Here is a 12,486-nt window from a genome sequence, read left to right as displayed (position 1 = left end):
CGGTGTACAGTAAACCCGTCAATCTGAATCACTGCATCTGGTACAGAAAGGGTTAACCAGGATCCCATGTAACAAAGGATACACGTGATCCTAATGTCCCTCTGATTCAGCACCCTGGTTCTCAGATCATCGTTTTTATTCACCAGAGACTGCACATTCACCAGCAAGGTAGTTGGTATACGGAGTTTAAAACCCCATTTCCTTAAATGCACTTGTAACCCAGATCTACATCTGCACTTCCTCTGAGGTGCCCTCCGTGGGCCCTTCCAACCACAATCAGTGCTGCTTCCATCAGTTTTAAGCAACAGTAGTTCATTTAAACGCATTAAGACACCTTTGTTGACTGTACTGACCTTTGGAAGCAGTTTTGCTTTTTAGTTGTAACAGGCTGAAACTGGAATATTTAATCGTATTCATTGAAAGTACTGCTGCTACTCGAGTCACACCTAGGTGCCCTGGAAGTAAAACCTTGAGTAAACCTTGAGGATGCAACTGGTCATTTATCGTTTTCTATAGAGTTGAACCTTCATGGCGAAAGATCAGGCAAGTTTAATTCACTAAGGGCAGGAATAATTGACTTCAGGAAGGCAAGAGGTCCTGAACAAGCTCCACTCTTCATTAATGGTGAAGTAAAGGACAGGGTCTCCAGTTTTTGGGGATGAACGTCACCAAGAAGTTCCCTTGGTCCATCAACACGACCTCAATAGTACGGAAGGCACAACAGCAGCTATGCTACCTGAGGTGCTTCAGGAGCGCTAATCTGCCTCAAAAATTGCTGGTCATCTTTTATTGATGTGCATTAGAGAGCATACTGACATACGGAATGACAGTATGGTATTTGAGCTGCAGCAAAACAGATCACAAAACACTCCAACAGGTGATTAGAACAGCTCAACTAAACATTGGGACTCAGTTACTGGACCTGGAGACAATCTACAACTCTTGATGTCTATGGCGTACTCGTAGCATCATTACAGACCTATCCCATCCCGGACACTGTTGAATCAATTTTCTGCCATCTAGTAGGAGATACAGAACATCTTAGCCAAGACAGTAAGACTGAGAAACAGCTTCTTCTCAAGGGTTGTTGTGCAGCTGAATAATGCTACACTCCGGCTTGCCAATGGCCTTTGAGTGTTATGGACTATCAAAGTCATGTTGCATGTAAATATGAAGCCGTACTGCATGCGTTGTAAATAACGATTTTGCATGGACTGCAGTAGTACCACAATCTCGTTGGCTTGAGCAATAACAATAAAGTTCTATTCTACTTTATCCTGTGTGATTTTGCACTTTGCATTTGGTATGTCATCAAAGACAAAAAGACAAAGGTAAAGACTGCTTCCACTCATCTCCTCCTCGCTGACAATTAACACCAACAAACCTCACGGATTCGCACTTAACCCGCTGCTCTAGTCTCTCTACACTCATGACTGTGCGACAAGCTCCATCTATAAATTTACTGATGACACTACTACTGTTGACAGAATCTCAAATGGTGATGAGGAGGCATATGGGGGTGAGATAGATCAGCTGATTGGGTGGTGTTGCCACAACAACCTTGCACCCAATGTCAGTAAGACCAAGGAACTGATAGTGAACTTCAGGAAGAGGAGGTCAGTGAACAGACACTGGTCCTCATCGAAGGATCAGCAGTGGAAAGTGTGAGCAGTTTCAAGTTCCTGGGTGTCAAAATATCTGAAGATCTATCCTGGGCCCAACATATTGTTGCAATTATAAAGAAGGTACATTAACATTGAAAGTTTAAGAAGATCTGGTACGTCACCAAAGACTCTCACATTTCTACAGATGTGTCCTGAAGAGCTTTCTGACTGGTTGAATCATCATATGTTATGGAGGCACCAATGCACAGGATTGGACAAGGATGCAAAGGGTTGTAGACTCAACCAGCTCCATCACTGCACAAGCCTCCCCATCATTGAGGAGATCCTTTAAAGGGACTGCTTCAAAAAGACTGCAGTCATCATTAAGGACTGCCCCCCATCTGGGATGTGCCTTCTACTCATTGTTACCATCAAGGAGGATGTACAGGAGCCTGAAGATACACACTCAACATTTTAGTAACAGCTTCGAAACATAGAACACCTACAGCACAATACAGACCCTTCAGCCCACAAAGCTGTGCCAAACATGTCCTTACCTTAGAACTACCTAGGCTTACCCATAGCCCTCTATTTTTCTTAGCTCCATGCATCCATCCAGGAATCTCTTAAAAGATCCTATCATTTCCGTTTCGACCACTGCTACCGGCAGCCCATTGCATGCACTCACCAATCTCTGTGTAAAAAACTTACCCCTGACATCTCCTCTGTACCTACTTCCAAGCACCTTAAAACTATGCCCTCTCATGCTAGCCATTTCAGTCCTGGAAAAAAGCCTCTGACTATCCCACATGATCAACCATTCTCATAAGGCATGCTCCCCGATCCAGGCAACATCCTTATAAATCTCCTCTGCTTCTTCCCCCCTGCAATCAGATTTTGGAATGTTCCATAAATCTATAAACACTATTCATGATTTTGCTCTCCTTTTGATCTACTGATTTATTTTTTAAGATGTATTCTGCATTATAACTTATAGCTTTTTACATCTTGCTCTGTACTGTGACCACAAAACAACAAATTTCACAACATATGTCAGTGATAATAAATGTAATTCTGATTCTGACAGGAAGCATTTTAGAAGTAAAGGAGCAACACACACACACAAATGCTGGAGGAACTCAGTAGGTCAAGCAGCATCGATGGAGAGGAATACACAGTTATTCTGATTTCTGCCCCCTTTTGAGCCAAGACTGGAAAGGGGGCAGAAGTCAGAATAATAAGGTGGGGTAGGAGAAGGAGTACAATCTGGCAGGAGACAGGTGAGCCCAGGTGAGGTGGAAGTCAGCTGGGTAGACAGGGGAGGGCAAATTAAGTGAGAAGCTGGGAGGTGATCGGTGGAAAAGTTAAAGGTTTGAAGAAGAAGCAATCTGATAGGGGAGGGAAATGGACCATGGGAGAAAAGGAAGGAGGAGGGGCACCAGATGGAGGTAATGGGCAGTTGAGAAGAAGAGAAGGGGTGAGAGGGGAACCAGAATGGGAAAATCAAAAAAAAAGAGAAAGTGAGGGGGAAGAAAAACACAAAAGTTAAAGAAATCGATGTTCAGGCAGCAGCCATTTGATTTGCCAAAGTGATTTGTTCCTTTGATGTTTAAAGTAATTGGATTGTGTGCATGATATGCATGGTTGATACTTGCTCATACCTTAATGATACTAAATCAAAGATCTTTGATTACAAAGGGAAAGTAGATAAAAGAGAAGTTCATTTTGTAACAACCAAAACCCAGAGCTTTTATCTGACTATCGTATGCACTCATTCAAGGATTATTCATAAATTGCATTCTTTGTAAGAGGACTGAAATGAAATCAATTCATCGAAGCATCTGACTGGCAAGAAAAAGAACCAACTTCTGTTGATGAAGACTACCTATTTGATAAGCATCAAGATTCAGCTTGGTGGCGTAGTGGTTCGTACGATCCTATTGGAGATCGGGGTGGTCAAAGGTCAGAGTTCAATTCCAGCGTCCTCTATAGGAATCTCTGTATGTCCTTCCTGTGGAATGTGTGAGTGTTTCCTGGCTGCTCCGATTTCCTCCCACAATCCACATACCCAGTAGGTTAGTTAGTCATTGTAAATTGTCCTATGATTAAGACAGGGAGTTAAGTTGGAGTTGTTGGGGGTTGCTGCGTTGGTGGTTTATTGAATTGTTCTCCAATCTTAGCAATTTACTTACACGCATTTCGTTACTATGCGAGCAGACATTATCAGTACACTGAGCTACACATCTTACCAAATTATTTCCGAATAAATAAATATTTTCATTAATCACCAGGAGAGTGGTTTTTCCCTTCTATAAGCAGTTTTGAAGAATTGGTGTTAAATAATGTCAGACACATTTCTCAAACAATCTGAAAAGTAGGTAGACAGAGATTACTCTACCTTGGTCGTTGGCCATTTTGTCAGGGTGTTCAACTGTAAGAAAAGACAACATTATTAGAATGTGACAGTTTAAAGCAGAGGCCTCAATATAGAATTAAAGTGAGATGAATCACATGTTGGCAGAAATGTTACTCTAGTAACTAACCCGAAGGAAACAGGAGCAATTCTTCATTTGCTCTTCAGATAGATTCATGAGAACAAAGTATGTAGTCAGCTGCAGAGAATATGCATCAACTGGCTCACCTGAGAGACTTCATTAAACATTCTGGGACTAACCTAACTACGAAGTAAAGCCTTGAGATTTGCAAAGCAAAATAAAAATAATCTTAGAAAAAAGTCTTTCTGAGGTAAAAATTCCCAAGTCAAAACTAATCCATTCTGCAGTTTTTACCTGAATGCTTTTCAAGTAGAAAATTTTATGTTGGCTCTAAACTACCATAAGGAAGGAGGTGCAGGAGCCTTAGGTCCCACACCACCAAATTCAGGAACAGTTCAATCATCAGGCTCCTGATCCAGCAAGGATAACTTCACTCACCTCAACTCTGAATTGATTCTACAAGCTATGGACTCACTTTCAAAGGCTCTACAACTCATTTTCTCAGTACTGTATTGTTTATTTATTTTTCATTATTTGCATTGTTTGTCTTTTGCACATTGGCTGTTTGTCAGTCTTTGTGTGTAGCTTTTCATTGCTTCTATTGTAGTTCTCTGTTCTGATGTGATCACTTGCAAGAAAATGAATCTCAGGGTTGTATATGCTGACATATATGTACTTTGATAATAAATTTACTTTGAACTAATTGTTGGAGATGAATCACATCTTGAAAGGGAAGATGAATATATGAGCAGGGTTAAAATTCCATAAACCTGTTGAGACTGCGACACAACTTGTTGCAAACATCTACGTAATTGCTTCTTACTAATATATAAACTACATTTATCTTTGTTGATTTTATCATTATCACAGCTTACCACGCTTGTACAGATTTATTACAAAATGCAGGTCTAGTTTGGTACTATGTCAAGTCTGCGGTTGCTATTCAAAATGCCTATAGATGCATAAAGGGCTTAAAGGGCTTGGAAATATTATTCACTTACTAAAATGGGTCACAAGGGATGCTATTTTATGCTAATTTTATTAACATTTGCACAGAGTGAAATTCTATTTAAAAAAGAAGACTGAAAACATTCAAATATACGCATGCCAAACTAACCAGCTCCATCACAGGCACTAGCCTCCCCAGCACTGAAAACATTTTCCAAAGGCAATGCCTTAAAAAGGTGACATCCATCTTTAAGGACCCCCATTACCCAGACGATGCCCCCTTCTCATTGTTACCATCAAGGAAGAGGTACAGGAGCCTGAACAGACTCAATGATTCAGGAATAGCTTCTTCCTCTCTGCCATCTGATTTCTGAATGAACATTGAACCCATAAAAATTTTGGTTTTGCTCACTTTTTGCACTACTTACTTAATTTATTTTTTAATATATACTTCCTATTGTAATTTATAGTTTCTTAATTACATATTCCTCCCAGAGGACCACAACCTTGTTGGGGTTTGGAGGCTTGCATGCTTCAATGACCCGGAGAGCTATGCTGGCTGGAGTCAAGGCTTTATGTTTTGGCTCTTGGTAGGGTCACCCATCCAAACAGGTGAAAGGATAGAGGTCAGACCAAGGGTGGTCTACTGGTCCTGCAGATTTGGGGGTTCAGCTCAGGGCTAACAATCCTAACTGGTCAAATGAAACTTTTATGGAAACAGCAATTAAGAATCCTTCTACATCTGAGCGTGACGGTATTCCTGAGTCTCCACCCGAGACTTGCATGACTGACAGTAGCAAAAACCGAGAGGTAGCTACTGACATAATGAAGGCAGCTGTGAATGCCACCAGCGATGGAAACCTTCATTGCTGCCCTAAAGGGCAGCGTGGTAATTGGCAAAAGAATTATATATTGCAATGTACTGTTGACGCAAAACAACATACAGTATTTCACAATGTCTGCCCCTGATATTAAACCTCATTCTGATTCTGAAGTCTACCAATTGCCTCAGAATCTTTTCCCCCCACTTCTCTTCTCCTCTATATTCTGCCATCTCACTTCTCAGAGCTAATACAAGGTTTCGACCTAGAACTTCAACACCTTCATTTCACCCATAGATGCTGCTCAACCCATTGAGCTCCTCCAGCACGTTGTGTGTTGCTGCAGATTCCAGAGTCTACAGTCTTATGTCTCATTGACATAATTGTCCAGGCTTGATTGCCGATTTTTTTTTAGAAACACCAGAGGTTCTGGAGATGCTGAAAAATCCAGAGCAACAGACATAGAATGCCGGAGGAACTCAGTCGGTCAGACAGCATCTGTTGGGGGAGGTGGAATTAAACAGTCAGCGCTTTGAGCCGAGGCCCTTTTGAAACGTCGACTCTTTATTCCCCCTCCATAAATGCTGTCTGACCTGTTGAGTTCCTCCAGCATTCTATGTCTGTTGCGTGTTTGGGTGTGTGCTACCTATTGTTTGATTTATTTTTATCTCTTTGATTCCTCTGACTTATTGCAGAGAAAGTCGACGTTAGTGGGAGAACATAATATCATTATGGCCTGAATGTTCAAGGAAAACCACTATATATTTGCTTAGCTAATAACTGAAGAATTATTCAGAGGTAGGATAGAATTGAAATTAGATGAATGAGTTACATTTGTGAATTTGATGTCACAGATAATAGAATGTAGTGAAAAAAGATTTCTATAACTTCCAGCAGTTTTTCCTCAGCCCCTTCCCCCATCTTCCATTCCCCATTCTGCTGCTACTTTTCTTCAGCTCACCCGCCTATTACCTCTCTTTGGCACCCCTGTTTGTCCCATTTCTCCCATGGTCCACTCTCCTCTCCTATCAGATTCCTTCTTTCCCAGTCCTTTACTTTTACTACCCATCTCCTCCCAGTTTCTTCCTTCGTCCTCCTTCCCCACCCTCCTGGTCTCAACTATCACCTGGATTTCCAGCAACTGCAGGTTTTCTCTTGTTTGTGGTTGGATTTCCTACTACCTTCTTGTTTGTCTTCTTCCTCTCCCCGCACCTCCTTATTCTGGCATCTTCTCCGTGTCTTTCCTGTCCTGATATAGGGTCTCAGCCCGAAATATCGATGCTGCCTGAACTGCTGCGACCCTCAGCATTTTGTGTGCGTAGCTCTGCATGCCCAGCGTCTGCTGAATCACTTGTGTTGATGTAGAGAGAGAATGGATTAAATGGAGGAAAATGGAAGCAAAGGAAACACTGGGACACAAGAGATTGCAGACACTGGAATCCAGAGCAACATTCTGGGGGAACTCGGTGGAGTGAAATGGACGGTTGATGTTACAAGTCGAGACTCTTGCTCTATACCAGGATTTCACAGCCATTTTTATGCCAAGGACCAATACCATTAAGCAAGAGGTCTGTGGTTGGAAACCCCTATCCTAAACTGGAAGACACAGGGGACCTATCCAGTAAAAATGGTGAGCACCACAGTAACGTAGCAGTTAGCGTGATGCTATTACCACTCAGCATGTTTGGGAGTTCAGAGTTCAACTATGGCACTGTTCTGTAAGGAGTTTCTCTACGCCCTCCCCATGAAGTGTGTGTGTTGTCCCAGTGTGCTCTGGTTTCCTCCCATGGTGCAACGGTGTACAAGGCAGGTTAATCGGTCATTGCAAGTTGTCCTGTGATTGAGCTTGGACAATCGGGCTTGTGGGGTTGCTGGGGCAGACTGCTTTGAAGGGCTGGAAGGCCTGCTTGGAGCCGTAACAAAGGAAAGGATGGAGAAAGACGTGGCAGGTGATAGGTGGATCCAGTTGAAGGGGGTGTAATAGGCAGATGAAGTAGGGGGAAAATTGTGGATGGTGTCAGAGGCTGGGAGGTGATAGGTGGAAGTAGCAGAGGGATGAAAATGATGGAATCTGATTGGAGATGAAGTTAGGCATGGAGTAAAGGGAGGGTGTTCAACTGGTGGGTGGTGTGCACAGATGATGGGTAAATGGAGATACAGAATGGAAAGTGATGGAGTGACAGGGGCCAGTTCATAAAGTCATAGAGCACTACAGCATAGAAACAGGCCCTCAGCTCATCCAGTCAATGCCAACCCAATCCTCTGTCTGGAATCGTCTGCCTGCACCCAGATCACAGCCCTCCATAGCCCTCTCATCCAGAAACAGACCCTTCGGCCGATCTAATCCATGTCTACCAGATTTTATGCCAGGACCCATCTACCTGCACCTGGACCATAGCCCTCCATACGCCTCTCATCCATGTATTTACCAAGCTTCTCTTAAATGTTGCAATGAAATCTGCATCCACCATTTCCACCAGCAGTTCTTTTACACTCACACCACACTCTGCATGAAGACATTCCCCTTAAATATTTTAACTTTCATGCTTAACCTGTGATTTCTAGTTCTAGTCTCACGCAACCTGAATGGAGAAAGCCTGCTTGCATTTACCCTATCTATACCCCTCAGAATTTTGTATTATTAAATTGCCCCTCAATGTCCTACGATCTAGGAAATAAAGTCCTAACCTATTCAACCTTTCCCTATAACTCAGGTCCTCCGGTCCCAGCACACTCCTTGTGAATTTTCTCTGCACTCTTTCAGGCTTATTGATGTACTCCCTGTCTATACCCCTGTCAGATCTCCCCTCTTTCTGGTGGATCAGGAGAAGAGAGACAAAAGGAAAATATGGGAAGGGGGGGAGCGATTACAGTTATATAATTGAATGCTCATGCTGCCAGGTTGGAGACTATGCAGGAGGAATATGAGGTGATGTTCCTGAAATCTGCATCTAGCCTTATTTGTCAGTGGAGAAGGCCAAGGATCTGTGAAGCAGATTTAAATTTGGTGGCTATTGGCAGGTCCAGACAGCCATGGTGAACACAGAGAAGGTTCTCAGCAGAACATCCCCCAACTGCATCCTCCAGCATCTTATTTATTTTCCTATTTTATTTATTTACTTAGAGATACGGCACAGAACAGGCCCTTCCGGGCCAATGAGCCACACTGCCCAACAACTCGCCTATTTAACCCTAACCTGGTCACAGGATAATTCACAATGACCAACTAATCTACTAACTGATACGTCTTTGGAATGTGGGAGGAAACAGGAGCACCTGGGGGAAACCCTCAAAAGCACAGGAATAATATATTTACAAACTTTCTTACAGAGGATGCCAGACTTGAACTCTGACATCCCGAGCTACAATACCGTTGTGCTTACTGCTACGCCTACTGTGGGATTGTCATGTACGAAACAAAATGAAAATCTGAGAGGCAATTTTGTAGCAGTGTACGACATCATAAGTGATGAGTACACGCAGTCTTTTTTACAGAGATGGGGTACCAACAGCTTGAGGGCATGGGTTTAAGGTGAGACAGGAGAGATTTAACAAGAACTTGAGGGGCAACACCTTTACACAAGGGATGGCATCTGTGTGGAATCAGCTGCCAGAGGAAGTAGTTGAGGCAGAAATGTGGTTCTGCAATGCTCCTTGGGGAGTGAAGGGCGTGAAAAAGCACAGAAGGAGGCATGGTCATCCACTGCAATGAAGGAAGGCTACTCATACCAATGGATCTAGACGTGGGAGGCCCAGAGTGGAATCTGTCCCAGTGCAATGGTTTTTCCAATTCAAAATCTCTAACGTACGAGTTTTAATGTCATCATCGGACACAATGGACAACCAACAAACAAAAAAACAATGTGACCTAACCTTTGGGTGTTTTGAACAGAATGGGATCAGACAGCGGTCCCAGCCCTTTGGCGTTTCGTCCCTGGATCCGAAAATAGTAGACAGTGTCCAGGTTGAGGTCCACAATCTGGTGGGTCAGTCGGTCACCACTGACCAGTTCAATTAACCATTCATCAATCGGTGCATTCTTCTCAATCGTGTAAAACAACGTATATCCTAAAGGTAAAAGAGTGATTAGGATTACTCAGTTCAAAGTAAATTTATTATTGAAGTATGTATATGTCACCACACACTACCGTGAGATTCATTTTCTTTGGGAATTCACAGTAATTACAAAGAAACATGATACAACTTATGAGAAACTATACACAATCAATACACAAAAGAGAATGAATTGTGCAAACATAAAACAAGGAAGAAAACCAAAATAATAATAATAAAGAAATACTGAGAACATGAGTTGTAGAGTCCTTGAAAGTGTGTCTGTAGGTTGTGGAATCAATTCAGTGTTGGGGTGAGTGAAGTTATCCCCTCTGGTTCAAGAGCCTGATGGCTGAGGGGTAATAACAGTTCCTGAACCTGGTGTTGTAGGATCTAAGACTCCTGTACCTCCTTCCCGGTGGTAGTCGTGAGAAGAGGACATGATCTAGGTGGTGGCTGTCCTTGATGATGGAGGCTGCCTCCTTGTGGCAGGGCTCCTTGTAGATGCGCTCATTGGTAGGGAGGGCTTTACCTGTGATGGACTGGGTTGTATCCATTACTTCTTGTAGGATTTTCCATTTTTGGGTATTGGTGATTCCATTCCATGTTGTGATGGAAGCAGTCAGAATACTCTCCACCATGCATCTGTAGAAGTTTGTCAAGGTTATGTATGACATGCTGAATCTGTGCAAATTTCTAATAGAGGTGCTGCTGTGACTGCTTTGCCATGGACTTATGTGTTGTATATGATGGCACCCAGTCACAGTACTGCAACAATAACTTGGAGTAATTTTATGTTTTGCAATGTACTGCAGCCACAATTTTCTCGATACATGTCAGTGATGATAAACATGATTCTGATTCTAGGAGGTTGAAAGTCTCAGCATCCACACAGGGAACATGATGGGGTCACGGCTTTCCTTTTTGTGAAGCTTGCTGTGTTGACATTGTGGAGGGGAATACAATATTATCACACTATAAGTTTTCTCTGTAATGTAGGGGATTTTCAATATCATAAGAAGGGGAGAAGTAGGTCAACTCATAAACATATTCCCACCAATCAATAGTCTGATCTGGTCCTGAATTATAAACAATTCTACATCCTCTTTCCATACTCCACTCCCATGATGAATCCCACATTAACCAGAGAACGCGCAATGTAATACAGCACAGTACAGCACAGGGATAGGCCCTTCTGTCCACAATGCTATGCTGATCCAATTAAAATTATTAATCAAATGGGCAGTCCCCTCTGCCTACACAATGTCCATATCCTTCCATTTTCCTCACGTTCATGTGCCTATCTAAACATCTCTTAAAAGTCCCTAATGTACCTGTATCACCACCACCACAGGCAGTGCATTCCAGGCACCCACCACTCTGTGTAAAAAAACCCTCCCTTCACCTGTCCTTTGAGATGACCTCCTCTAACCTTAAATTCATGCCTTCCGGTATTAGACATTTCAACTCTGTGAAACAGATACTCTGTCCACTCTTTCTATGGCTCTCATAATCTTATAAACCTCTATCAGATCTCTGCTCAGCCTCTGCCACTCCAAGGAAAACAACCCGAGTTTATCCAGCCTCTTGTTATAGCACAGTCCCTCTTACCCAGGAACATCCTGGGTAAGCCTCTTCTGCACCTTCTCCAAAGCCTCAACATCCTTCCTATCACGGGGTGACCAGAACTATATGCAGTGCTCCAGATGTAGCCTAACTAGGGTTTTATCAAGTTGTATCTGTATTGTACTGTCTCAGTACTTTTATATTTGTGTGCTGTAACACTTTTTTATTCACAGTTATTTTGTAAATAACACTATTCTTTGCATTTCTGGTCAGATACTAAATACATATCATTGGCTTTGTATCTGTACTCGGCACAATGACAATAAGGTTGAATCTAATCTAATCAAATTGCAACATAAATTACCGACCTTTGAACTCAATGCTTAGACTAATAAAGGCAAGCATGCCCTATGTCTTCCTAAGTACCCTATCGACCTGTGTAGCTGTTTTCAGGGAGCTATGAACTTGCATTCCAAGATCCCTCTGCTCATCAACACTGTTAAGGATCTTGTCCTTCACAACGTACTCTCTCATTACATTTGACTTACCAAGGTGCAAAACTTCACATTTGGCTGGATTAAACTCTATCTGCCATTTTTCCATCCATATCTGTAACTGACCTATATCCTGCTGTTTTCTTTGCCAGTCTTCTACACTATCTGCAACACCACCAATTTTTGTATCATCTGCAAGTTTACCAACCCACTCATCCACATTTTCATCCAGGTCATTTAAGTACATCACAAACAGCAGAGGTCCTGGTACAGATCCCTGTGGAACACCACTAATTACAGGACACCAGCTAGTGTAATTCCCTTTGACATCTACCCTCTGTCTTCTATGGGCAAACTAGTTCTGAATCCAAACAACTGAATTCAAATGTTGTTTAAATGTCTGTCAGTTTCCACTGTGAATATATTAAATAATTCCAGCTCCATAGCTTCTGTTGTAGAAAATCCTGGTGATTAAAATCTCCCCAAATGAAGAAATTCCACCTCA

At 42.4% G+C, this 12,486-nt stretch overlaps 1 protein-coding gene across 1 annotated transcript in view; it reads right to left on the bottom strand.

Annotated features, from left to right (window-relative positions):
- Positions 1–12,486, bottom strand: part of dcc (DCC netrin 1 receptor) — a 1,002,879-nt gene that overhangs the window by 143,651 nt on the left and 846,742 nt on the right. The window contains exons 20-21 of the mRNA XM_072252112.1: positions 9,742–9,936; positions 4,003–4,035 (exon numbers count right to left, since the gene is read on the bottom strand). Coding sequence (XP_072108213.1) covers positions 4,003–4,035; positions 9,742–9,936 — 228 coding nt within the window. The remainder of the gene's footprint in view (positions 1–4,002; positions 4,036–9,741; positions 9,937–12,486) is intronic.

Source organism: Mobula birostris, chromosome 3 (genome assembly GCF_030028105.1).
Source record: "Mobula birostris isolate sMobBir1 chromosome 3, sMobBir1.hap1, whole genome shotgun sequence".
Lineage (NCBI taxonomy): Eukaryota > Metazoa > Chordata > Chondrichthyes > Myliobatiformes > Myliobatidae > Mobula > Mobula birostris.
Note: the sequence above shows the minus strand (reverse complement) of the source record. Positions and strands in the feature narration are given on the sequence as shown.